Source organism: Pseudorca crassidens, chromosome 15, assembly GCF_039906515.1.
Source record: "Pseudorca crassidens isolate mPseCra1 chromosome 15, mPseCra1.hap1, whole genome shotgun sequence".
In the NCBI taxonomy this organism is placed as follows: Eukaryota; Metazoa; Chordata; class Mammalia; order Artiodactyla; family Delphinidae; genus Pseudorca; species Pseudorca crassidens.
In genome coordinates this window covers 37184344-37211707 of record NC_090310.1, presented here as the reverse complement: position 1 = coordinate 37211707, position 27364 = coordinate 37184344, and the positions used below count along the sequence as shown (strand labels likewise).

At 56.3% G+C, this 27364-nt stretch overlaps 1 protein-coding gene across 4 annotated transcripts in view; it reads right to left on the bottom strand.

Moving 5' to 3' along the window:
- Positions 1–6357: 6357 nt before the first annotated feature.
- Positions 6358–27364, bottom strand: part of LOC137207276 (phospholipid-transporting ATPase ABCA3) — a 44869-nt gene continuing 23862 nt past the window's right edge. For 3 of the 4 annotated variants that reach the window (XM_067706935.1, XM_067706934.1, XM_067706933.1), the window contains exons 11-31: positions 25627–25770; positions 24999–25128; positions 24344–24498; positions 23921–24076; positions 23624–23834; positions 22469–22619; positions 20155–20253; positions 18824–19007; positions 17748–18051; positions 15177–15450; positions 13283–13487; positions 12707–12926; positions 12277–12435; positions 11827–11999; positions 11092–11220; positions 10800–10994; positions 8867–9054; positions 8223–8393; positions 7783–7973; positions 7566–7639; positions 6358–7191 (exon numbers count right to left, since the gene is read on the bottom strand). In XM_067706935.1, the coding sequence (XP_067563036.1) occupies positions 7060–7191; positions 7566–7639; positions 7783–7973; positions 8223–8393; positions 8867–9054; positions 10800–10994; positions 11092–11220; positions 11827–11999; positions 12277–12435; positions 12707–12926; positions 13283–13487; positions 15177–15450; positions 17748–18051; positions 18824–19007; positions 20155–20253; positions 22469–22619; positions 23624–23834; positions 23921–24076; positions 24344–24498; positions 24999–25128; positions 25627–25770 (3645 nt within the window). In that variant the 3' untranslated portion in view covers positions 6358–7059. Of the gene's footprint in view, positions 7192–7565; positions 7640–7782; positions 7974–8222; positions 8394–8866; positions 9055–10799; positions 10995–11091; positions 11221–11826; positions 12000–12276; positions 12436–12706; positions 12927–13282; positions 13488–14908; positions 14997–15176; positions 15451–17747; positions 18052–18823; positions 19008–20154; positions 20254–22468; positions 22620–23623; positions 23835–23920; positions 24077–24343; positions 24499–24998; positions 25129–25626; positions 25771–27364 lie in introns of all 4 variants that reach the window. The other variant, XM_067706936.1, reaches the window with a different exon arrangement.

Genomic DNA, 27364 nt, shown 5'->3' with positions numbered 1-27364 from the left:
GCCCCTAACACCTCACCCTGGGCCGAGGAGTGTCTGAGAAGTTGGGGACAAAAGAGAGTCCTGGAGGAGCAGCCTGCCTTTTGAATCCTCTCTGCCTAGGCACCAACACACTCCTGGGGGTGGGGGTTGGCAGGCAGAGTCAGTGTGGGTCTGGTTCTCCCTTTGCATTTAGATTTGGGGAGGAGGGGGCCTTTATCTCTGCATCACTGTCACATCTGCCATGGCCACTAATGGAGGCATAAGTGGAACAGAAGGGTATCCCTGGCCGTGCATCAGTGAAGAGACCCAGAGGGTCGGTGTTGGGGATGGTGTGGCCTTGATGAGCCAGGCCTGCAGCACACAGAAGTCTGTGAGGAGGCCACGGCAGCACATTGGAGCCCCACATATTCAGGGCCACGTCAATGTGTGCCTGAAAGGCCCCAAATCCAGAGCCTTTGCCCAGGGACACAGTGACACCCTAGGTGGGGGTGGGGCAAGCCCATGATCCCCACTGTGGCAAAAGGAGGATGGGGACACAGCCAGCTGGGCGGATAGCCCCTTCTGGTTTTGGTTTTTTGGCTGCTGCCACACAGCATGCAGGATCCTTAGTTCCCTGACCAGGAATCGAACCCGTGCCCCCTGCAGTGGAAGCATGGAGTCTTAAACACTGGACCACCAGGGAAGTCCCCCCTTCAGTTTTTTTGTTGTTGTTAACGCTCTAAAGTAGTAGAATTTGGCACGCATATAAATTTTAACACATTTCGTATTAAATTTAAAAGCATGATTTATTCATTTATGAATTTAATCAAATTTGTTTCTAAATATTATTGATTTTATTATCGTGTGTTATCAGCTGTTGAGCTTTAATATTTGAGCATCTTGGCTTTTGCCATTTTGAGAATCAGCAGAATGTGTTTGGAAGGAACATGAGAAAATAAAACTCTGGAGGGCCCCCGACCCCAGCCTTCCAGGAGTCCTGGGTTTCTCTCCTCCCAACCCCCAGTGCTAACCTGCTGAGACCATGGGAATTGAGGGCCAGGGAGCTGTGGTCTTCGGGGACCTCAGGAGGTCTTTGGCCCAGGTTTGATGGAGGGGGTGGGGCAGGGCTCCTTGGGACAGGGCACTGGGCAAACAAGCCCCAGGCCTGGAGCTTTACACCACAAGCATCCTGTGGGCTCTGGCCAGTGTCTTGAGCCCCCCTCCGTTTCCCCCAGGGCCGAGGGCCACCTGCTGACGATGTGGGGCTGCACTCAGTTTGAGAATATACCCACATCAAGGCAGAATATCCCCCTGCCTTTATTCTCTATGGGCCTGGAGGCCTCCGCAGTGCCTGCCGTTGGAGGCTAGTAACCTGGCACACTGAAAGGGCCAGGGATGGCCTGGGTTGTGTTGGAGGTCACAGTGGGCCACACAGGAGCTTTGAGCAGGCATTGCATCTACTTGCAAACCATGTCAAGGAAGCACTTCTACCCATTGCTGACAGGCTCTGTGCCAAGGGCAGGCATGGTCTGGCCAAGTGGAAGAAAGGGGTTTGGGTGGGGTCAAGGCAGTTGTGATGTCTAGGTGACCCTGGAGGAGGCATCAGAAGAGGGGTAGGTCAAGAGGCCTGGCTTCTGTCTGTGGGGGTGAATGCCTGCAGCCCCTGAAGGAGCCCAGAAGGAGGCACCCAGGAGGAGGCACTGGCCTGTCCTTCTGGGTGGTCAGGCTGGATATGAAAGGGCCAGCCAGCCAATGAGGGTCTGGAGTTGTGGTGAGGCCTCCCTGGCTCTGCGTCTCCAAGGTGTGGGGGCGTCAGATCCTGGGGCCCCATGGGCAGAACAGGCTGCCCGCTGGAGGGGCTACAGGGCCTAGGGCTGCTGAGCGGTGGGCTTGGGAGCTTGTGCTGGTTTTCATGCCCTAAACCCCATGTCCATTTCTGCCCTAAGGAGGTCAAGGATAGTGATATCTGAGCTGCCCACCTTGGGGCTGTCACAGGGGACAGGGAGGGGCCCGGCCAGAGAAGGGGAGCAGGTGTGCTGGGTTCTGGGTGAGCTGCTCAGGCCTGCCCCATGCCTACTCTGGCCTCCGCAGCCAGTGGATTTGGGGCTTCTCCGACCTTGGAGGCATCTAATGCTGGCATCTTTGGGGTGTGGGCCGGGCCCCAGGAGCGGGGCCTGGGCGGCCCTGTGTGTTGAAGAAGGAAGGCAGGGCCCCCGCTCCCTGGGCCCGACCCCCAGCTTCAGCCCCTCTTCCAGCCTGCTTGAAGCCCAGGCCACGTGTGCCCATCATGTGTGCATGAGACTCCAGGGCCCAGTGCTGTGCTGCCTCCTGGCTGTCTCTCCTGGGGGGCCTGTGGGGACCTGGACTGCCGTCTTGGTGCCCTTTCTCAAGCAGTCTCCAGGCCCACCTTTACCCTGAAACCCCCTTAGGGTGCCCTGCCCTCCAGTGGGGATGGGAGAGGGGCTGCAGGAGCTTGCACATTCCAGGGTTTGGGGTCAGACCTGAGCTAAGGTTCAGGGAATGGGGCCTTGTGTCTGGAGGGGTGATGTTGCACACTCGGCCTGCTGGCCTCAGCTGTGGGCTTGGGTGAGCAGCCTAACCCTGACTTTGGTGTTGGAGGTACCTCATGGAACCCCTGTGGGTCTTTTCCTTGATGGAGTGGGTGTTTAGCCCCTCTGGACCCAGGTGGGCCCAGGTTGTCTACCCAGGAGTGTCCCTGTCTGCAGGTATGGCTCTGGCCCTTAGCACAGCCAGCAGGGTCTGGATGAGCATGGGTGGTGCTCACCTTCACACTGACAGATCTGTGTGGGAGTGAGGGTCCTACAGGGCCTTGCTAGCTTATGCCATGAGCATTGCACTGGTACCCGGAGGTGAGCTGAACAGCAGCTGGCGCAGGTGTCACTCAGATGGAGCAGCAGGAATCGGCTGCCCTGGCTGGCAGTCTAGCCCCAGGCTAGCCTTTTGGAAACCTTTCCCCCTCATTCCCAGGCTCTGGCCCCACAGGTGTCAATTTGACTCCCCTGGGGCATGGGCCGTCATCGCCTCTGTGTTCAAGGAATGGCCTGAGTTCAAGCCGGGCTGGGGGTGTGTGAGTCCAGGCCAGGCAGACAGGGCCAGCTCCTCCTCCACCTGGTGGGTGTGGTCATCCCCAGACGGTTTGTGGCCACCCCCGGACCTTCCTTCCAGCCTGCCCTCCAGGTGCTGGCCTTGGCTCACTCCTCCATTTTGCTGGGCTCTCTGCCTCACTCTTGCCTGCTGCTTTGTGAGACTGGGTCAGGGGTCCCAGGGACTTGGGTGACCTTGGCTTCCCCTCAAGTTCTAGGCTAAAGATCTGGGATTGGAATTTTCCCAGAAAGAAACTGTCCAGTTTGTTTTGCTTTTCTGAGCCCCTGCAGCCAAAGGGCTAGGGCACTCTGTTGGCAGGGTGGTGGATGGGGAAATGGACCCTGGGGTAGGGCCACAGAGCGGCCATACCCAGGTCTTCCTGGCTGAAGTGGGGTCTCACTAGCTAAGGTGGACAAGGAAGGCATGCATGGGGGGACCAATTTCTTGAGGAAGCCAGCCTGCCTTCTACAATCACGGTTGAGACTGCAGTTGTGTCCTGGTATTGGGGTTTTTCTTGCGGGGGGGGGGGGTGCCCGGGTAAATATAAGACTGCATGTCCTAGCGCCCTCGTCTGGTGCAGCCATGTGTCTGCATTCTGGATGATGACAAAGACGCAAAACCACGTTGACGGCCAGCTGTGCCCTCCCGCTCCTCACCCTGTTTCCTGCTCACTCCATCTGGAAGTCTCGCTGGCACCTTGGCCCTGAAAGGTGACCTTGAGGAGGGAGGCCTGCACCTGGATGGAGCAGGCAGATGGAGTCTGGCTCCCTGAGACCTTGACCCTGGTAATGGAATGCCTAGATTGCCTTCTCTGGAATTCGTACTTGGCAGAGAAATAAACTCTTGTCTTTTGTAAACCACCGCGGTGTAGTTTTCTGATGTGTGCAGTAAGGCCACTGCAGAGTCTTTGTTCCACAGGAGCTGTTCCTGTAACCTGCTGCCCGGCAGCCCTTTCCCATGGTGAAGGCAGAGGAGGTGCTCCCCTCCTCCCCACAAGGCTGCCCTCCTCCTTCCTCAGGGCCCTCGGTTCTGGGTGCAGCTGTCAGGCTGTAGGACAGCCCATGTGTCCACTGACTGTCTCAGTTGAGCCACCGTGGGGCCCGGCAGGACTTTTCCACAGGCCTCGCTCTCAGCCCTGATGTGGTCTCTAGACCTCCGGAGCCCCGGACCAGACTGTGCAGGGCAGGGAAGGCAGGACCTTGGCCCTGGCAGATGTGGCAGCTGTTTGGGGCCAGCATCTCTAGGGACCATCTGGGCCTGGAGATCTGAGTAAAGTGGAATAGGCATGGAGCAGGAGGTGGCGGGGTGTGGGTAGGCCGACTCTCCTGTTAGGGAGCTGGTGGGTCCTGCCCTGCCCCTGGGCTTGGAGGTGCCACAGCTCAAACCAAACCACCAGGGCTGCGGGCATCTAAGGCCCCAGTCCTGGCTCTTTGAGGACACTTGGGCCCAATGGTGGGTTTCCAGCAGACCTGCAGATGACCTGGGGGTGCTGCGTGGACCCTAACAGCGGCACCTGTCTGCTGCTCCTGGGGTCCTTCCTAACTGTCTCTCCTGCAACTGCCCAAGCTCCACGCGTGGATACAGTCATGGGCTCCTCTCCCCTGACTGCCGTATGCCTCTCATTTTGTCCCCACTGCTGCAGCCTTGGCTGTGACTCCATCATCCTCTCCACGGCTGCTGACTTGTCTTCCAAAAGGGGTTTCCGATCACGACAGCCCCTGCTTCCATCCTGCCAGTCTCTCCACCTCATCTCCCGTCAACAAACCCACCTCTCCCTGGACCCTTGCAATCTGATCTCATGCGTGTGCCTCAGATATGCTGTTCCTTCAGTCCTGAGCACCTTTCCTCACACCCTGTTTTGTGACATTGAAGGGAAAAATGTCAAATTTCTAAATCTTTAACACATAGGCTGAAAAACAAGGCCAGGATGCCCTGCAGGAGGACACGTGGCCAGGCCATGCTGGCCTCTGCCCTCCTTCATTGACCAGCAAACCTACAGCTGCCACACACCTGCAGACAAGTCACAGCCCACCTCTCAGAAGATGCTTGCTGCTGGGCAACGATTAGGACCACAACCACCCCTAAGTTGTTGTTGTTGTTATTTTTTAATAATATGGAACTAAATGATGATGGTTGGAAGAATCTTAAAGGGAATAAAAGAGCTACAAGAAACTATTTGCAACGTTCATAAACTTTGAGAGAATGATAAAAATGCAAATTTGAAACTGTACCAAATTAACCAGAGTGATGAAAACAAGTCTTTTCTAAACCTATGAATTCTAAGGTAATGTAAAAGGCACAGAGATTCAAATCACGGAAATTTAGAAAGCCATAAGAGGACTTCCCTGGTGGCACAGTGGTTAAGAATCCTCCTGCCAATGCAGGGGGCATGGGTTCGATCCCTAGTCCGGGAAGATCCAACATGCCACAGAGCAACTAAGCCCCTGAGCCATAACTACTGAGCCTGCTCTCTAGAGCTCACAAACCACAACTACTGAAGCCCGTGCGCCTAGAGCCCGTGCTCCGCAACAAGAGAAGCCACCGCAATGAGCAGCTCGCGTACTGCAATGAAAAGTAGCTCGTGCTTGCCACAACTACAGAAAGCCTGTGCACAGCAATGAAGACCCAATACAGCTAAATAATTAAATAAATAAACAAACAAATAAAAATTGCCGTCTCTCAAACCACTAAAAAAAAGGTTAAAAAGAAAGCCATTGGGCTTCCCTGGTGGTGCAGTGAGTCCGCCTGCCGATGCAGGGGACACGGGTTCGTGCCCCGGGCCGGGAAGATCCCACATGCCACGGAGCGGCTGGGCCCGTAAGCCATGGCCACTGAGCCTGTGCGTCCGGAGCCTATGCTCCGCAACGGGAGAGGCCACAACAGTGAGGGACCTGCGTACCGCAAAAAAAAAAAAAAAAAAAAAGCCATAAGAAATGAGTGCGTCTTATTAATAAAAGGGAGCTGATGCTGAAGAAAACTCTCCTGGAAAATGGTGTAAAGCCAAGTGGCCCTGGAGCCAAAGGCCTCCTGCCCACCCAGCTCCACACCCTCCTCTGCCAACCCTACATGCCTCTTTCCTCACCCTGGATGAAGGGTCTTCCAGGTGGCCATTTAGCTACCCTGATTGTGCACTTGCATTTTTGGCTTATTCCACAGCAGCAAGTTCTGTAAATTGACTACGTACTGGGAAAAACGAGCACTTGTTTTTGTCTGGAACTTGATACAGGAGGCTCGTGCTGGGACTGCGCTGGGTGACGGGGCCCGCAGGCCCACCTCGTGACTCACAGACCACGGTTATGTTCCCTCCCAGCCTTTATTTTGCGGACAGTCACCACGCACTAGGTGTGCCCTCCATGGGTGGCCGCTCAGCCCCATGGTGGTCCCCAACTGGCCTCCCGGCCCGTGGCTCACCCCTCCCCTCACTGGTCACTCTGGAAGATGCTGGTGGGATGACACCGGGCTCAAGGCCGGCTCTGTCTGGTGCAGTGTCCACCCTCTCAGGAGAGGGACTCCAGGACACCCAGCTGCACTGGAAACCAAGACCTCAGTGCCTAATTCAGCTGCATCTCCCCTGAGGACAGCGACAGGCATCTTTCTGTCCATCCTGGGCAGCCTGGTGAGCCCGATGCCCACTGTCCTGCAGGCCTCCCCTGGGAAGCTCCGTGCCAGGTGCGAATGCAGGGATATGGCTGGGTACTCTTGACCCCTGGGTCAGTGAGGCCCCTTCCGGGACAGCTCTCCGCCCAGACCCCGCAGCCTGCCCGCACAGACTGCCCAACACGCTCTTGGTGGGGATCTTGAGTTTTGGACAGCGGGCTTCAGAATGCCTGAGACGTGGACATTCCCATGCTGCTTCCCGGCATGAGGGCGCGACACACCCGGTCCATACTGTGCCTTGATTCTTGAATCCATTGTAGAAAACAGTGATCAGAAATAAAGGTGCAGGATGAGGTGAACTCGGAGCGAGAGAGGATGCCCATCTGTGAGCCCAGCTCCTCACGGCCCCTCGTCCTCAACAGGTGGCTGCAGGTGGGCGAAGCTTAGGAAGACCTGCTCCAGCGAGATCTGGCTCACAGAGTAGTCATCCATGCCATACTTCTCCTTGGCCTTCTCCAGAACACCAAACACCTTTGGAAGCAGAAAAGCCACTGTTAACAAGGCAGGGCCTGGCTCCTCAGCTGGTCTGGGACTCCTCTGGCCATAGGGGATGGTAAGGTCACCAGAGATCCTACCCCTGCACGGGGTGAGCAGGCCCCAGCACCAGGCTTCCTCCTGACTCTTCCCAGCTCAGAGTATGACCTTTGGGCAAGATGTGTTACCTCTCTGGGCCAGTCTCCTTTTTTGCACCATTTTTTTTCCAACTCAGATATCTGAGGTATAAACCCCCAAACCTAGCAAATATTAGGGTGAGTGTTAGAGGAGAAACTGGAAGTGATTCCTCCTTGGAAACAGCTGGCTGGAGAAGGAGCAACTGCTGGAGGTCCAGTGGGGCCCAAGCTCACCTTCGCCCAGCTGAGGTCATTGCCAGGCAGGTGGTAATGGACCATCCCTTGGTGCTCATCTTCCAGGACGCTGCCTGCACAAAGGAGAGACCGTGTCCCCCTGAGGGCTGGGCTGGATGGCCAGGGGAGGGCGGCCCAGGCCCTTGGAATTGTAGCCCTTGTCCCAGGGGTCAGGGATGGACAGACGCACAGATGACCTCTGCACAGCAGCACATACCTGGGAAGGTCAGGTCCACGAATGCCTTGAACTCTTCCAGGGCCTCCTGCTGCCTGTCACTCCGGATCTTGGCCCGTAGGGAGTAGCCACTGCCAAACTTGCTCTTGAGGTGCTGTGGGCTGCCCAGGCACTTGAACTGACCCTGCACCATGATGGCCAGCCGGGTGCACAAGGCCTCACACTCCTCCATGCTGGGGAGAGGGAGTGGAGGCCTGATATAGCACTGGGGAATGCTGATGCCCACCCTCCACATCAAAAGCTGTGCACATGGGAAAGTACTGATGCCCAGATCAGGCTGTTCCTGATTCCCATACTCAGGATGTGGCCCACATGGTAGAGCCTAGGGATTCTCCTCAGACTCTTCACCAGATGCTGACAGGTCTTCTGTCCACCCAGCCCCTCCCGGCCCACCCCTCCTACAGCCCCGGTCCTGGCTTTACCTGTGGGAGGTGATGACGATGGCCTTTCCAGACTCGCGGGCCCTTGCCACGGTGTCCCAGAGCAGGCGCCGGGCCACGGGGTCCATGCCAGTGGACGGCTCGTCCAGGAAGATGACTGCTGGCTCTCCAAGAAGGGCAATGCCGGTGCTGAGCTTCCGCTTGTTGCCGCCGCTAGGGCAGAGAGGGTGCAGAGGAAGGCAAGGCGGATGATTAGCGTGGGCTCCCCGGGTCCCAGCACAGGACCGGGCCCAGTGATGGCAGAGTGTCTCAGGTGAAGAAGAATGAGGTGAGCATGCCTGGAAAGCCCACTTCATAGAGTAGGAAGCCCTAGAGAGAGCTGTGCCCAGGGGGTCGGTCCACAGCCCCACACAGAGCAGTAACACCACCTGTCTGCATCTAAGGGGGCCTGACAGGGGGTCCTGGCTGTGCCTCCAGGTAGCAGGAACCTGAGGGGCAGCCCCTCTCATCTGGACCTGCCTGGGCCATGCTGCCAAATCCTCACTGATCCTGGAATGATGGGTGGGAGCTCCAGCCCCTGACCCGAGTGCCCCTGGCTCTATGGTAATGGAGAGCCTGACTCCACCCTGGGAAGGCCTGAGGTCACTGAGGCAGGGGGCAAGGCAGGGGCTGGGACGCAGGCGCACCTATACGTCCTGACCAGCTTGTTGGCATGCGGCTCCAGGAGCAAGCCCCGCAGCGTGTTCTCCACGCAGGCACCGATGTAGCACTCGGGGACACCCCGGAGCCGGGCGTACATGACCAGTGTCTCCCGGCCCGTCATGTGGTCCAGCAGGGCATCAAACTGGGGGCAGTAGCCAATCCGCTGCCGCATCTGGGGTTGGAGCACAGCCAGGAGACAGCAGGTCAGAGGGTTTCTCTCAGGCGATCTGTCTAGGGTGGTCCCTCAGTTGGTGCACAGGCCCTGGCGGCCTCCCACTGCCAAAGTTTGCCGAGCAGCACTTTGTTGGGGTTGCTGGAGGGGCTCGGCTGGCTCAGTGGCCGGGTAGGCACCGGGACCCAGACTGCCCCCCACCCAGGGGTCAGAGACAGGCCAGAGACCAGTCTACCCCGGGCAGCACAGGGGCAGACGGGTGCAAGAATGCATTGATTATACAAAGTGACCGTATCCATGCAATGCTTTACAGCTGACAGATACCCGTTCATTAGACGCTTGACAAACATCTAATGTGTGCTGGGACCTTTCTTTTTCCTCCTCTGTTAAGAGATGTTTGCTGGCAACACCTTTGGGGTGGGGTGTCACCTGGGCAGATGGCATGGTAGCTGGTCTTGGAGCAAGTGGCTACGTTCAGCACAGCCAGGATGCTGCGTGGCAGGCCTCCACCTCCAGCCACATTCGGCAGCTGGTGGGGACAGGCAAGCCTGGTTTCTGTGGATTCCAGAGATGTGGTTTCTTTTTTTTTAACCTCTTTGGGGTTCTTAGACTTCCGGAATCTGTTCTTAATTGGTCTGGGAAAGTTCTTGGCCATGACCATGGCAGTTACTACCTTTCCCCCCGTTCTCTCCTTTCTTGCGGGAACCAGATTAAACGTATTTCAGGCTTCTCACCTTGCCTCCATTTCCTAGATCACATTTACCGTTTCCTCTTCCTTGCATATAATTTCAATCTTGTCTATTTCTTTGAACATAGTAACACAGTTGTTTTATAATCTGGGTCTGGTAATGGCAAATCCAAAGTGGTGGGCTTGTCCTGCTGTGGAGCCCTTGTGTCTGTGGCTCCAGCCACAGCACCCTGTCTGCTTTGTTTGCTTTGCTTGTGCACTGCTCACAGGCCTTGAAGCACTATGTGAGGGGCTCTTGGAGGCCTAGGATGAAAGCCTTCCTGCAGAGAGGGTGTGAGCTGCAGTGTGGGGGCAGAGCCACCTGGAAGCCCCTGCTGCCAGTTCAGGAGATGCAGTCATTCCCAGGCACAGGCATCTTCTCTGTTCCTTCCCCTGCCCTGCTCAGCACACTGGAAACCGTCCATGCAATCCCCAGGGGGTAGGGAGAGCAGGAGGGTAGCCTGCTTCATCCTAACCTACAGGGGTGGCCCTTTGTTTCTGCCCCATACACTCGATAAGGTCCCTAAACCAAGTCACTGGGACCACAGCGCCCTCTGTGCAGGGGCGCTCCGGTGGAGCCTCTCGGGGCTTGCAGATTGCGGAGGTTTTCACCATGCCTCGGGCTCTTAGATGCTCTTAACCATGTGGTTTGTCATTAACATTTTATCCTGCTTTTGGTTCTCGGTGGAACGCCTAGTTTGAATAGCCCAGAACACCATTATTATAAATCTACGCGCACAGACTAGAGTTCTTTCCAGCGGGCAGAGTTCTGTGGGTGCCACTCTGTGCCCAGGTCCAGAGAAGCCGCTTCTCTGGGAGGGACCCGGTCTCGGCCCGCCTGCCAGGCCTGGTCCCTTCTGGCCGAGGGGGCTGTAATCTCCTCAGTCTTCTCCTCATCACTTGCTTACCTTTGGCCGTGGTCACTGCCTTGTCCTGCTGTCCATGAACCATGAGCCAGAGACAAGCCCCATCCCTACCTCCCGGGTGCCCTTCCTCTTGCCTCCCTGGCTGTACCCACCTTCCCGATGTCAGAGCTAATGCTGTAGCCCCCAACAAAGGCGTCCCCAGAAGTAATGGTCTCCTCCCCGGTCAGCATTTTGAAAGTCGTGGTTTTGCCGGCTCCATTGAAACCCAGCAGGCCGAAGCACTCCCCTTTCTGGACTGCGAGGGAGACCTTGTCCACGGCGAGGAGGGGTGCTCGCTGCTCATACACCTGCACAGTGCCCGGGAGAAAACACAGCTGTGGGGAGGCCTGAGGACAGCCGGGAGCCGGCTGGGGGGTAGACCCGCGGAGGGAGGGCCTGCCTCACCTTGGAGAGCTCCTTGATAATCAGAGGCGTGTCCAGCAGGGAGTCCAGGCTGGGGGCCAGGATGCGGTTCCTCTCATCCACCACATCCTGGTCTTCAGGAAGCGCCGACGTCCGGGTGTACACTTCTGTCTGTTCCAGAGAAAGACCACCAGGGTGAGCTCCCACCAGAGCGGTCCTTCCCCATGGGAGGAAGGGCTAAACTACTCACCCCAGCTCAGCCCCATGTGTGCCGACTCAGACCTCCCACAAGGAGAGCTGGGCAGCTGTAAGGGCTAACATTTGCCTTGAGGAGACACAAACTACCTGAGGGACAAGGACGGTGCAGGACTCATGGAGAAAACCACGAAACCCCTTTTCTTAGAAAAGTCATAATACCTTAGCCCCAATTAGCCCTGTCCATCCAATGTTGTTTCAACAGGTTTTGTTTGTTTAGGGAGAGAATGTATGTGACAAACATGAGAGCGCCCCAGTCCACACGCCTCCACTGAGACCATGGTCCCTGAGGCCCCAGGCTCCCTCGACTCCATGGCTTCAGGGTCTTGGGACAGAGAGCCCCTGGGGACGGTGAGGCCGCAGCCCCTCCCAGGCTGTGAGCGCTGCCGGTGGACGCGCAGCCAGGCTGTGGCCAGTGCTGAGGCCCTCCCTGTGTGGTGGCCTCAAGGAAGCCCAACCTCGGTTGGAGGGCGCCCAATGCAGAGCAGCCAGAGGCCAGACGGGGGCCCCAGAACCACTCACCAGCGCCCGCCTCCTCTGGAAGGCACACAGGCAGGCCTTCAGCCTCCACAGCAGATCGGTCTCAATGAGGAAGAGCAGGGTGAGGTAGGCAAACCCTGAGGTAGCCATGGAGGTCACGAACCTGCCAACCCCCGGAGTGCTCCATGCATAGAAGTTCTCCTGGTACTGGATGTCTATGCAAGCAAGGGACAGGGTGCTGTGCCCATGCCCTGAGCGCCCCTCCCCTCCGGGGTCCCAGCCCACGACCCTCTCTCTGGGACCGTGAGGTGCCTGCGCTCAGCCCCCAGGGTGGAGGATGCGCTGGCGCGGGGCCCACTGGGCTTCCGAGGGTGTGTCACTGCCACACGGGGGCCCCAAGCATCTCCTGCGTTTTGGTGGCTTCACCATGCGAGGTGGCCCTTGTGCCTGTGATGGGGGACAGGCTGTCCCAAGAGAGGCCTGGACACTCACTGTGTTTCCGGCAGTAGTGGGCTGCCACTTCGGAGGAGGTGCAGTACCTCCTTGTCTCGTAGTTCTCGTAGAAGCTGCTGACCGCCATCCCCAAACAGTGGTTGGGCAGCACCAGGAACACGCGGTCCAGGGTTCTGGAAAGTTCTTCTAACTTGACCGCTGTGGGGAGGAGGCACAGACAAGTCAGCGCTGGAGGACACACCACACCTGCCTCCAAGAACAGAGCAATCGGGAAGGGCAGGTTTCCGGAGTTCCCTGCATAGCCAGCTGTGCCTCCCCCAGGGATCAGGCACCAGACCTCCGGGGCAGCACCTCTGGCAGGCGGCCCCACCAGCCTGCCCGGTGCCCCCATCTGGGCCTCCCCCATCGGGCTGAGCGGCTCTGTGGGTGCAGGGATGGGAGTGCAGGGAGGTGGTCTCCTGGCTCCCACCTGGGATGCGCATGATGGTGACCACGAGGAAAGTGGCGATGCCCGACAAGATGTTGAATATGGTCAGCCTCGTGTAGGCAGTGGCCGCCCCCGAGAAAAAGAAGCTCATCAGGTACATGAGGGGGATGATGGCCCAGCCATAGAGCATGAGCAGCAGCAGGGCGTCGGCCACGTGGCCGTCCTGCGTGAAGGCGTGCACGTCGAAGGCTTTGAACACCACCTGCAGCAGCACAGACAGGTGGCCGGCGTGCCCTCAGGGGGCGCATGAGCCCAGGCCCATCAGCCCCTCTGGCCTTGTCTGCCCCCCACCCACCTCCAAGGCTCTCCTGGCATCCTCCCTGAGGAAATAGGGAGCTGTCCACCAGGGCACCTGCTCCAGGGACCTACCTACCGAAGTGGGGCAGAGGCTGGGGGTGTGCAGACAGGCGAGGGGGGCTGCCAGGGCATTCCCAATCTCCTCCCACAACGGGGGCTGAGCTGCCAGCATGGACCCCAGGCTGGTTTCAGTCCACGCAGGGTCCCCAAGGCAAGCCCCCTGGACATGTGGGTGAAGGGCCCCAGCACCATGCAGCTCACCAGCAGCAGCAGACTGGGGACGAGGAAGGACATGAGGTCCCACAGCAGAGCCGAGAGCCAGAAAGTAGCCACGTGGACTCCGCTCACAAACTGCATGTGCTTGGCCTGGACGGCCCTCTCGCTGACCGCCAGGATGGAGAACGTGCTGGACAAGAATGCCATGGCGAAGAGCAAGTTGAGGGCGATGTCGAATCCCTTCCGGCCCCTGTGGGGGTGAGGAGGGGGCGCACCGACAGGTCAGGGACAGAGCACAGCATGTCCGGGAAGGTGGGGGTATCAAGTGCTGGGCCACTACTGTCCAAAGCAGGTGATGCAGTGGCCCAGCCACTAAAGGGTTTAAGGGAGAACATGAGAGCCTCAGGGTCTCTGCACCAGGAAAATTCCATCCCCCTGAGAACAGCTCCTCCTCTGGACATCCTATCCCCAATGATGGCAGTGCCACTCTCCCAGCTGCCTTCAAACTGTCCCCGTGCCACCCACTCCCACAGACCCTCAGGTATGGATCTGAGACCTCCACCTCGCTCTCTCTGGCTGCCCCAGTCAGACCCGCTGTCGGGCACAGCATCAGGGTGGTGGCCGTCTCCCCGCTCTTGAGTGGGCAGGACCCTCAGGTGCCAGCAACATGTTCCAGAAACCAGCGCTGACAGCATTATTCTTCTGTAGCTTAAAACATCCCACACCATGAAAGGTTCAACAAATGGTGCTGGGACAAATGGATGCTAGGTACTGAGTGAAGTGCTAACACAACGTGGATGAGGCTCGAGAGTGAAAGAAGCCAGTCATGAAAGGCCACACACGTGGTATCTGATTCCATCTACATGAAATGTCCAGGACAGGCAAATCCACGGAGACAGAAAGCAGACTCCTGGCTGCTTAGAGTTGGAGGAAAGAGGAATGGGGAGTGACTACCAGTGGTCCCGGGGTTTCTTTCAGGGATAATGAAAACGTTCAATAAAATTATATTGTGGTGATGTCTCCACGACTCTGAATACACTAGAAACTATTCAGTTGTACACCGTGAACAGGTGAATTGTATGGCAGGTGGATTATATCTCCTAGAGCTGTTACAACAAAACAAAAACTCCTGTTGCTTGTCCACTGTCACCCTACTAAGCCCAACTCAGCCTGATCCCCAGCATGGCGAGAACAGAGGACCGCCGCTGTGTCTCTGCTTTCGTGGTGGGGACGGGAGGGAGCAGAGGGGAAGGGAGACACTAGAGGGCCAGGGCACAGTCTAAAATGGGAAGTGGGGATGAAGCCGCCCCCCACTGATTAACTGCCCTGAGGTGGGATGATTGTTCTGAAATTCATTGATTTTTCCGGCTTCCTCTGGACAGTCCCCAGAGGTCTGGGGACTCTGCAACGAGGAAGAGGGAGAGTCCCACACACATGATGGTGTGACAGGCCTAAGGACAGAGATGCCCAATGGGCTCCCTGACTCGAGGCCACCGAGGGGCAGCAACACACACAACAGCTGCGTGCTGCAGCTTGGACAGGAGCAGACACTCGGATCCCCCAGGGGCAGTGGCCAGCAAGAGCTGGGTGCAGATTTGGGAAGAGGGCACGGCCCTCCAAATCCTCAGGAGTCTCCCGTGGGGCCTGGGTGTATGGGGGCTGTGGTCTCACCAGCTTATCTGCTGTCCAAGGGAAGGCTGAGTGTGGAAGGCCGAGAAGGATGTGGGGCAGGAGTCCCCAGCCAAGAACTGGGAGATTCCTGAGGGCAGAAACAATGTTGTTTTTACTGCCATGGCCCTTGGGGGTCCCTGGCAGTGCCCGAGGTGGTCAGGCCTGGTGCGGGGTCCCGACCTGATGGGAGCAGGGTCCTGACTGGGCTAGGCCAGGTCCTGACCATGCGGGGATGGGGTCCTGAGGGGCGGGGGGACAGTGCACATACTCGTTGAACTGATCCTTGGCGGCCTGCAGGGCACTCCGGGGCTGAGGGTAGTTGGAGACCATGATGGAGGCCTGAGGGCCGCACAGCAGCTTGAACAGAAGGTTGTCCACGATGGCCAGTGCGGTGGCCGGTGAGTGGTACGCCTGGTTGTTGAACAGGGCAGTGACCACCGTGCGCTCGCCCACGTCTCTGAAGGATGCCGCCACCAGGCACCGCTCGTTAAAGCCGCCCCCCTCCACCGAGGCCCTGAAAATCAGGAACTCCTCCAGGTCACCTGGGGGTGGGCAATGGCAGAGTCAGCAGCGTCCTGCGTCCCCCTCTGAGGCCCTGCTCTGTGGGGCTCTGAAGGGCCGGAGGAACAGCAGAAAGGATGCATCACCTTCCACCCGCACACTGTCCACGGACCATGGGGCCACGTGGTGGGAGCAGCAGGACCTAGGGCTGCAGGCCTCGGGGGGGACACCCCCATAGCCACAGGAGCTGAGTGGCAGGGCAGGCTCTTCCTTCTCCCCCACAAACCCCCTGTTCACACACATACACACACTAAAGGGCCTCTCAGAGATACAGGCCCGGACCTGGGCCAGGGTCAACGTGGCAGGAAGAGGCTGGATCAGGAGGAGGTGAGGATCCAGAAGTCAGAGCTGTGGAAACCTCTGAGCGGCCTGAAGGGCGAAGCTCCCAGTCAGGTGCAGGGAGGAGTGGCCCTAGGTGGGCTTGGACCAGCCCTCAGGACCACGGGGGTGGGTGAGGGGCTACCTCCAAGGGTGCAATTACACTGGACTGTCCCTCTATGTCTCTGTTTTTCCAGTTTTCATAGAAGGAATAAGTACCCTTTTTTTTTTTTTTTTTTTTTTTCCTTTTTTTGCTGTACACAGGCCTCTCACTGTCGTGGCCTCTCCAGTTGCGGAGCACAGGCTCCGGACGCGCAGGCTCAGCGGCCATGGCTCACGGGCCCAGCCGCTCCACGGCATGTGGGATCTTCCCGGACCAGGGCACGAACCTGTGTCCCCTGCATCGGCAGGCGGACTCTCAACCACTGCGCCACCAGGGAAGCCCGTAAGTACCCTTTTATAATCATAAAAAAAAAAAAAAAAGAGTTTTTAAAAAGAGTGGCCTGAGGGAGAAGGCCCTGGGAGAAGGAGCTGTTCTCTTGGCACACGAATGAGCTCCAGCGAATCTCCACTTCACATCAGATTCTCTAGGCAGTTGGGTTCTGGGCAGCCCATATGCCTGGCATTCTCCTGCAACCCAAGGGCAGCAACAGAATCCTAATCATGCCAGGCCCGTCACTTTGCTCCTTAGCTGTGGCACAGAGCAAGTGGGGGTTCTGATGGGGGTGGGGTCAGCTGCCCACCCACGAGTGACCTTGGGGGCATTCAGTTCCACTAGCTCACGAGCACACACTGCCCAGCCCAGAGCTGGCCGCGCGGCTGCACGGAACCAGCATCTCACACATACTCATTGCTCCCGCCTTGCCTCTCACTCAGCTGTCGCCTGGGGACAGCAATGACACCCACACTGTGGGACCCCAGTGTCAGCAAGGGGACAGGGACCCGTTGGTGAATCCTAATGGAGACAGTTATAGAGGCTCCTGGCAAGGTTTGCTGTGGCTCTTGGCACACAAGGAAAAGGGTCAGATGCGTTAGGTGCAGCGTAATTCACCCACAGTAAGGTGCTCAGGACTGAAAGTCCCCACGCTCCATGAGGGAGCAGGCAGTCTGGCCTTCCACACCCTCTCAGGCCCGGGCATCTACGGTACTGTTCTAAATCCCTGGAGCCACCACGCACCATGACAGCCCTGAGATCTTCACACCAGGCTGAGTGACAGCCAGAAAACAAGATGGGATGGAATGGGGGTGACAAACAAGGTGCCCACCACTGTCAGTAGGGCTACTCAGGGCCCTGATCGCTGGCAGGCCAAGCAGGGACTCCGGCTGCAACAGCTCCTTCTGGCAGCGGTGCCCCTGGCAGTGCCGGCCTGCTCTAGGCCGTTGATACGGTCGACATTTTCCTAAAGAGGAACCTGACTCCTGCCAAGATTTTGGAACCATCAGCGTGCTGAACCTCAAAGCTGCTGGCCAGGAAGTGGGAGGGGAGCAGAAAAACGTGAAAAACTTCAAGCATATTCCATTTAACTAGAGTGCGATGCCTGCTCTAAAGCCAGGGCAGTGTCCAACTGCCACCGCCAGGGACACGAGATAGTTTCAGTTTTAGGATGTGGTAAGAAAACACCATGTCACATAAGGCATATCGTGACCGTCCTCTCAAACAAAAAAAGGTAACGTAAACATTGCTGAGGTTTTACATTTCATTTGTAAATGGTCCTGAAGAATCTGACTTCTGTAAATGACTGCCTGGACATAGTTTAGCCCTAGAGACGTGGACTTTTGTCTTCCTTTGACTCAGGGCAAAGATTTTCTCCCCCAGGGGACACCTGGCAATGTCTGGAGTGGGGTGATGCCAGGAATGCTGCTAAGCAAAGAACCACCCCAAATGTCCACAATGCCTTGGTTGAGAGGCAGGCTCTGACAGCACAACTTGGGCCCCAAGCCGCCTGGGGACACCCCTTACCCAGCACCTCTCGAGGTTCCTGGTCCTCAGCCTGCAGCATGTCTTTCAAATGCTCTGACAGCTGCTGATCCAGCCGAGAGGTCCCGGGAACTGAGAAGGGCATGATGGTTCTGCCATACTCGGCCAAGGTCAGCTTCAGGAGGGGGTCATCGAAGATCTCGGAGGAGTAGTTGATGGCCAGGAGGGCCAGGGTGATGCATGTCAGAGGGACCAGGACCTGGGCCATTACCATCTTCCACTCCCGCCAGCTGTATGCGGCCTTCTTCAGGAACATGGCCCAGAACTGCTGGCAGTGGAGGGCCAACTGCGACAGAGGGGATGAGGGTGATACAACCGCCACCACAGAGCCAGTGCCTGACCCCGCCCTCCAGCAGCAGGCACGGTCTGCACATGAGCCAGGGCTTCTCCTGGGGCCCAGTCGATGACATGGAAGACCCATAAGAACACATCCCCATAGGTCCCAAATGGGCCCTGGGGGTCTCACACCAGCTGTGGCGGCAGGGCAGGCACTATTCCACCATGGAAGGAGGTTAAGGGACCCTCTGCTATCCCAGAGGGGAGCTGAGGCCTCTGCTTTCCCCATGCTCCTGGTCAGAGGACTCTGGCCAACCTCACAGCAGAGGAAATGGACAAACCTCCCCCCACTGCCTATATTCCCCACGCTCAGCCCTTCACTGTCCTCTAAGTGCAGGTCAGGCCGGCAGGGACCAGAGCCCAGCTCCGCCATGTGCTGCCCATTCGACCTTGGCCCAGGCCTCAGCTTCCTGTCTGTAAAACGGGACCGGTGCTGCCCTCTGTCTCACTGGGTGCTGGGCACATAGCAAGCTCTAAGCTCTCGGTACACGGGGTACTGTTAGCCTTATAAGCAGTGTTCACCCTTATTTGTGAGTGGCCAGGTTAGAACAACGAGAAACGACAGGTACTCGACTAAAATGTTCCAGGTTTTCCTTCTGCCTGCCAGCCCATGGGAGCACGAGCTGTAATCTGCCCTCTTCCCAGAGTGCTGACCCTCCCTATGCTCACATCTGCCCCCGCGGCCTCTAACTCATGCAGTGCTCGAGGTCGCGCAGTCTCACCCCGGTGTTGAGCCTGACGGCAGTGTTCTCCTCAATCAGGGTGCCGACGCCGTCAGTCGGGTCCATCATCCCGCACAGGTGGCTGTCCACAGCCCAGTCACTCGCCCGCCTCTCGTGCTGGTACTGCAGGGCAGGGAGCTGGATGGCTTGGATGTCCATGCTGGTGTCCACCAGCTTACCGACCCTGGTCGAGACATGGAGGCCCAGTCACAACTCAGCTCCTCGGGGAGGGAGAGGGGCAGCAAAGGCGGGCGACTGTCAGGGGCACTAAAGCAGAGCGCCATCTGCTCCATCAGCTGGGACTTCATTTGTTCATTCACTCATTCATCGATAAGTATCTCCAGGACACCAGCTATGGCAGCCAAGCAAAGTCCAGGAGAGAGACAACTAGACAGGGCCCTGCCCATGAGGGCCTCCTGGTCTGCCAGGGAGACTGATCGAAGTCAGCATTTATAACCCGGGCTTTCCAGAGGGACAGGATGGGGCTTGAGGCACGATGGCAGCACCAGGAGGGCTTGTCACAATACAGGACACCGTGGCTCGGGGTGCTCACTGTCACTCTGAGACCAGGGAGCAGAAGAGTGTGTTCCAGAAGGGGCAACACTGGGACAGGTGCGACAGAGACGGGTGCATGGAGGGCGGGTGGGTGGTAAGGCTGCCAGGCCTTGTGGCGGAGCCTGGTGTTGGCGCCGCACCGAAGCCAGGGAGCCACCCGACTCAAACGACACTGTACTTATAGTCACTTATCCTGTTGCCTCCTGTAGGGTATGCGATCCTAAAGGAAAAACATCTATCTCACAGTTTTTGTATTTCTTGTTCTTAGCACTATATCTGCTAAATAAAGCATTCAAGCAATGTTTGACCAATGTATTAACCGTCTGGAGCTCACCCCGTAGTTCTGAGGGGTGAAGGCTAAATTTCACATCTTCATCAAAGATGGAAACACACTCCGGGATCATTACCTAGACCTGAGAGGAGCTTGGCCAGCCTGATGCTGCTGAGGTGCTCCCGGGAGGGGCCCCAGGGAAGATGCCAACACACTCACAACGTGGGAGTGGAGTTTCCAGTGATCAGAGCTCGGCTGCTCTGCTGTCTGAGTCACTGCGCGTGTCAGGAACCTGGCTGAGTCTGTGCAAGTGTTAATATATAGGGCTGTGATGTGAACTCGGGTCCTGACAGCCGGCCCACTGCCCTGCTGCCCACCCCCCCAGGCTGTAGGTCCACCTCAGATGGGTGTTCCAGATGACTATCAAGGGGATTGCTTTATTATCACACTTCAGAAAAATCATCAAGGCTGAGCCCTAGACAGATGCAGACGCACGTTTACTTACCGCAGGAAGACTTCCTCCATGGTGGTGACAGAGGCCCCGAAGCTGGCGATGCCCAGCTCCTTCTGCTTCTTCTCCAGTTTAGCAAAAAGACTTTCAAACCTGAAGAAAAAGACCGAGTGATGAGTCACTTCTCAGTGACTTTCTAGATAATTTGTTTCTAAATAATCACCTCTGTGCTGTACGGGGGAGGAGCAAAGGAAGGTTAGCTCCTTGAGATGCCTTCTCAAAAAAAAAAAAAAAAGTTAGGCTTTGTTCTTCCCCTGCACACCCTTTCTCCCCCCATGTAACATTTCTTTTTTAATAATCTTTTTTTTTTTTGGCCATGCCGCACAGCTAGCAGGATCTCAGTTCCCCGACCAGGGATTGAACCCAGGCCACAGCAGGGAAAGTGCTGAATCCTAACCACGAGACCACCAAGGAATTCCCACACATAACATTTTTTGAGTATGTTGGCCTATAAGGCACTCTTCGATACCTATACACCTACATGAAATCACAAAGCAAACCAAAAGAAATTGATGAATATTCTTTTACTTATTGGGTAGGGAAGTACTTTCTAAGAAGAAATAACAAAGGAAAAGATATAACCCATTAATCCCATCTGCAGGGGGAAAAAAATCCCACAAAATTAAAAGGCAGCAACAAATCAGAAAATGTTGCGACACAAATGGTTGATGTTAATACATAAGCCGTGAACATGCAACACGCAGAAGAAGCGACGCTTATAGCCCAATAAGCATGGGAAGCGGTCAACCTCCCGCCAGCAGGAATGGAAGAAATACAAAATGCCAATTACGTGTGTGTGTGCCACTTTCACCCATTAGATACACAAATATTAATAAGAAATTTTACTCAAAGTTGGCAACTGTGGAGTAAATGGACACTCCCCTATGCTGCTGCTGGGGAAGTCAAACACATCACCTTTCCAGAAGTGAATCTGGTAAAATTTACCCCACTATTGGGAATCTATTCTAAGGGGTCATTGGAGATGTTGACAAAGATTTTTCTAAAAGGATGTGCATTAGCACATTTGTGTGTGTGTGATAACAGAGTAGGTGTAAAACAAATTATACTATATCTAAGTCAGAGAGGACTCCCCTGGTGGAGCAGTGGTTAAGAATCCGTCTGCTGGGCTTCCCTGGTGGCTCAGTGGTTAAGAATCTGCCTGCCAATGCAGGAGACACAGGTTCGAGCCCTGGTCTGGGAAGATCCCACATGCCGCGGAGCAACTAAGCCCGTGCACCGTAACTACTGAGCCTGTGCTCTAGAGCCCGCAAGCTACAACTACTGAAGCCCATGCGCCTAGAGCCCATGCTCCACAAGAAGAGAAGTCACCGCAATGAGAAGCCCATGCACCGCAACGAAGAGTAGCCCCAGCTCACCGCAACTAGAGAAAGCCCGCACATAGGAACGAAGACCCAACGCAGCCAAAAAAAAAAAAAAAATCTGCCTGCCAATGCAGGGGACTGGGTTCGAGCCCTGGTCCAGGAGGATCCCACATGCCACAGAGCAACTAAGCTTGTGCACCACAACTACTGAGCCTGCGAGCCACAACTACTGAAGCCCGCATGCCTAGAGCCCATGCCCCGCAAGAAGAGAAGCCGCTGCAATGAGAAGCTCGTGCACCGCAACTAAGAATATCCCTTGCTAGCTGCAACTAGAGAAAGCCCGCGCACAACAAAGACCCAACACAGCCAAAAATAAATAAATTAATTAATTAAAAAAAAAATGAGTCAGAGAACACTGTCGTGATTAAAACAACATTTCTCAATCCAGATTGCAGCAAGATTAATGTACTTTTAAGTCTTCTATTCCGAAGTTTCTGAATGTGACTTAAAGAGTTTGTTTTTTACCTCCCCACACCGGGAGGCTGCTCTGTTTATGAGGCCTGTGTTCATGACTCAGATTCTGAGACCAAGAAGACACACGAGTTCACAGCTGCACACTAACCCTGAGTGGCTGCAGTGTGAGGAGTGAGCCTCGTGCCGAGTGTGGATGGCACCAGGGCACTGAGTACCCTGTGATGAGCCACTCTTCTCCCTCTCGGGTACAGCCCTGATGCACAGGGAGGCCTGGCACCCTGGGCCCAGCAAGCAGATTCACTGGATACCGACCATCACAGGCCCAGGAACTAAGAGGTGCCCCTGGCCAAGCCACACAGGTGCAGGGCGGGTGACTCTACACACGGAGCCCTTAAGGCCCCCTGAACCTCCTTCTCAGATCTGTACCTGTGAGTGCTCTGGGACACACACGTGCCTGTGCTTGGTCTCTCTAGGATGTGTACCTGTCCGTGCTCTCTGGGACATGTATGTACCTGTGTGTGCTCTCCTTGGGAAGAATGAACGACAGCTCTGCTCCGGCACTGCTCTCCAGGGTGGCGTTGGGGACATGGTGGTGGACCAGCCGGGAGATGCCCTCGGGGTTGCAGTGAGGCTCCTTCACCAGCGTCATGTGGTAGCCTGCGCCTGGTACACCCAGGAGCCCAGTGAGGCTGCATCCCACTCTCCTCCTGGCCCACCCAGGGCCCCGGGCTCCTGCAGGTCAGGCTCCTGGGAAAGGGGCTGCAGAGCTGGGGCAAGTGAACTGGAATTGATGCATCTCAGGGCACCTCAATACTGCCCTGAGGGTCTCACCACCCCACCTCCACCCGCTGGGGAGAGATGCTGGAGGACCTGGGTTGCTGAGCATGATAAGGAGGTGAAACCAGAGCTGGACTTCAGATGTCAAGTCTCAGATACTGGGGTATAAATTGTCCCCAAAACCCCTTCTCCCTGCTTTCTCAGTAGCAGAACCTAAGGGCAAAGGCCACTCTCTTACAGCCTCCCCCCAGCCTGATGGTGACCATACTAGGTCACCTTCTGCTTTCAGGGCTGTGTGCTGGTCAGAGGAAGCTGCAGATATGAGGGGTGCAAATCCTGGGGTGTCCTGGGGGTGGGGTGCTGGTCTTCTGTATTGGCTCCTTCTGCTGGCGGGACATGGATGTGACCTGGCATGCCAGGACCATGTTAGACCATGAGTTGTCCTCGAGATGGGAAGCCATGCTCATACAGCAAAGATGGGGCTGACTCCACGCGCTGCCCACCAGCCCTAGACAGTGCCGTGGGCCCCTCACTTGTTTGGGAGCTGCAAGGCTGGAGAGCGGGCTTGGTCTCTGCAACGGCACCCCTGCTCTTGGTGGCCCTGGCACTTGACTGCTAGTCCACTGCTCAAAGCTGAATGATGCTCCAAATCAAGACTACCTGCTTCATTCCTTCTTCATTCTCCCAGGCCCCTCTGCCTGGGGCCTCAGGTCTCTACCCACAGGTAGCAGAACAGGATGTCTAGAGAAGGCCTCTCTCTGCTTGATCTCAGGGGTCCTTCGGGAACGTTACCAGTGGATACTTTCTCCAGCACACTGGGCCAGCAACGCTGACCCCACACAGAATGGAGTTTCGGCTGCCTGCCCCGTTGCTTGCCTGTGGCCGCTCACCATATTTCTGCTTCAGGAACAGAGATGACCCGCAGCACTGCAGCTCCCCCTTGGCCATGATGGCGATGCGGTCCCCCAGCAGGTCGGCCTCATCCATGAAGTGGGTGGTCAGCAGGATGGTGTGGTCACTTTTGTGCTGCTGAAGAAGGTCCCAGATGGCCCTCCTGGAGATGGCGTCCATGCCTGAGGTGGGCTCGTCCAGCATCAGCACCTGGAGGGCAGAGGAAAGGGCTTGTGATGACGGCAGAGCCACGTCCTAGGCCCAGGCTGCTGTGCTGCAGGCCCCGCCGCCCCTACCTTGGAGCCTGCGATGAGGGCAATGCCGATGGAGAGCTTGCGCCTCATCCCCCCGCTCAGGAACCTGCTCCGGGAGTCCCCCTTGTCCTCCAGACTGAGGATGTGCAGCATGCGTTTGACTTCTTCAGGGCACTTCTGGCGCGACAAGCCTTTCAGCTGACACAGGAGGGGACAGAGATCTGGCAGCGGCTTCTGATGGGAGGCCAGCCCGTCCAGCTGGCACTGGAATGGTGCTGTCTCCGTCCCTCCCCAGGCTGGATCTCGTGTCCTGACACCCACCCACCCCACAATTCACGAACGCCTCCTCGGAGCAGGTTCAGTTTGCTGGGAGGCTAAGGGCTCACATGGCTGCCCTGGGGACCCGAGCATGTAGGTGATGGAATAACCACGACGACCCATGAATCCTGTCACCTGCCAGCTCACCTGAGCATAGAAATACAGGTGTTCTGCGACAGTCAGGTTGTCAAACAAGACGTCATGCTGCGGGCACAGGCCCAAGCTCTTCCGGATCTGAGCCATATCTTGGGAGATTTCATACCCACTGATATATGCCCGTCCACTGGTCGGGGGAAAGAGACCTAGGGCCGAGCAGAAGACCCCGGGGCTCAAGTTCAGCGCGAACATCCTCCAGTAGCATGAGGAGTGCTGAGCTTCCCTGGTTCACACGGTGTGCACCCTGCCGTGTGGGTCTCCGGAGACAGAGGAGGGTGGGGGATGTCCACTGCCAGGATGTGTGGCTTGTAAGGAATGAGAGAGGCGCATCCCCCACGCTCTCCGAGCCCAGGTCCTACTCGAGCCTGTTCTCAGGGAGGACAGGACGACCGTTAGGGCTGGGCTGGCTCATTCAGGACGACTTTCTAGGAGAGTGGGCTCGGGACTAAATCAGCGTGGGTGGGGCCGCGTCTGTGTGGCCTGAGAGGCTCCCACCCTGTTCCCAGAGCCCCTGGGGCTCCACTAGCTATCAGCACAGCAGGGGGAGGACAAGAGCCACCTGAGGGCACAAGGCCGGGGCAGCCTGAGGTGGCCTTGAAGGAAGGGCCTGGAGGTCAGGGTAGGGCATGAAGGCTGGGCCCCTCACCAGTGAGCATGGAGAGGGTGGTAGTCTTCCCCGCGCCGTTGTGGCCCAGCAGAACAGTGATCTGGCCTTCATACAGGTTCAGGTTCAGGTCTCTGACAGCTGCCTTGCCCTTGTTCCCCACTCTGAACACCTGCAGGAAAGGCAGAGGGTGGCCCCAGACTTCAGGAGCCCCTCACTGCAAAGGGCCCTTTCTACTCCCCTCTGGAATACCCATCCAAGCGTCTGGGGAGGAGACCACGCCCAGTACCACCAACCAGCGCACAGAGAGGCAGGAAGAGGACTGAGAGGAGGCCCCGCTGCTTCCTGCTGCTCTCCGCCCCACCCCAGGTCCACAGCACCCAGGTGTTTTGGTGTCTCGGCAGGACTAGAAGGCCCATGACGCCCAGGCATCATATACGGCGAGCTCAGAGAGCATCCACTGCAAAGCTGGTCAGAGGTTAAGTGGGGCAGCACAGGTTGCTGACTTGACCCTGAGCCTCCACACTGGGCCCTGGGGACACAGCCTGAGGGATGGCTGGTGCCCAGGAGAGCCGGTCAGAGGGCAGCCACAGGAATCCAGGAGAAACAAGGCCCAGAGGATGGTCTCCGCCCCATGACCCTGCGGTCCCCATCCCCATAGGTATGGCACCTTGGACACATGCTTGATCTTGATCCCGGCTACCAGGTCCTCTGGCTCAGCTTCAAAGTACTCGGTCCTAAGCACTTTCTCAGGATCATCGTCTTCCTCCTCTTTCCCTAGAACTGTCCTCGGGTGTCCGCACCAATATGAGGGCTAGGATGGAAATCAGAAGCTCTCAAACAGCCAATTCACGTCAGTTCATTTTGTTTGCGACAACCAACTGACAAGCTAGAGCAGACAGTAGCCGCCCTTAGACTCCCCTGCAGGGAAGACGCTGCTTAGAGTTCAGAGTTGGGGTGAGACCCAGCGCAGTTCTGCACCCAGCTGCCCTGGGAAGCTCTGAGACTGTTTCCTATTCCGCTGAAGGGGCTTACTATGCACGTCAACTCAGAGGTGATACAGGGAAAGTTAACAATGGAATTTAATACAAAAACAGGTCATTAAGTCCAGCCCAGAGCCATGTGGGGCGAGCCCCCAGCTGCATCCTCACTCAGCCACGCAGGCGCTCGTGAAATAAGCAGGAGAAGCCCAAGGGCCAGCCTCCCTCTGCTGGGAGGAGGCCTCCCCTTCTACAGTCTGGCCCCAGCAGTGCAGGTGTCACTTGAGGGTGGCACACTGATGGCACAGTGGCTGGGCAGGGTCACAAGAGCGGTGAGCACAGGGCCCTGGAAAAATGCCCACACCCCGGAGGGAAGCCCTGCGGGGGGAGAACATCTCACCCACAGCTCTAGCCCCCACGTACCCCACAGCCTGGGGTGGTTCCTCATATCACAGTCTGTTGGTTTTAGGGGACACATGTCTCAAGTTTTAAGTGACTGAAATCAGAATGTGTCTTACAAATCACAGAAATGCCATAGTTTTAACTGTCAGTATCTTTCTTTCTTAGTGATGAAGTAACGGTGCCTCTAAGAATCAGGGTCATCTTAGATTTTTTTTAAATGTATTTATAGCTTTATTTTATTTTTATTTATTTGGCTGCACCACACGGCTTGTGGGATCTTAGTTACCTGATCAGGGATCTGAACCCTACCCTGGCAGTGAAAGCCCAAGTCCTAACATAACCACTGGACCGCCACAGAATTCCCCAAGGGCCATCTTAGATTTGATGAAATACAGTAAATGGATGCTTGATAAATATTTGTTGAATCAAAGAACGAACGATGAAGTGGCACCTGGCTAACCTAGCTCACCAACAGGGAATTAAGTTAACGATACAGTGGTACATCCATGGAATACTGTGTAGTCATTAAAAAGTGAAGTTGGTTGATAAAATCACATATGTTTAAATAGAAATATATTTATACATAAAATATAAAAATTTATAAAAATATGTATATAAAAATCTAAAAACATATTTGTAAATAGACCACATGTATATGTACTTAAGATATCTAAGCTGTACTGTTACGTTAAAAAAAAAAAAGCAAGTTTCAAGCATTTTTACAATATAATCCCCCCATCTAAAAACAAGCGTATATATGTTATAGCTGCACATGCATAGAAAATCATCTGAAGAGCTACACCTCAAAGTGTCAGCGATGTTCATCTCTGGGTGGTGGGAGTGTGCTGTGCACTCCAGCACGTGATCGTTCTTACACAAAGCTCTATTACTTTGTAGGCAGAAAACCCAACAAGATGTTTTTTGAGAAAGACGGCTGGGAGGGGGCTGTGTACTGGCCCTGTGGCAGGCCAGCCAGCACCAGCTCCTCCTCTCAGACCTTGGAGCGCAGGGATAACCTCGGGCGTG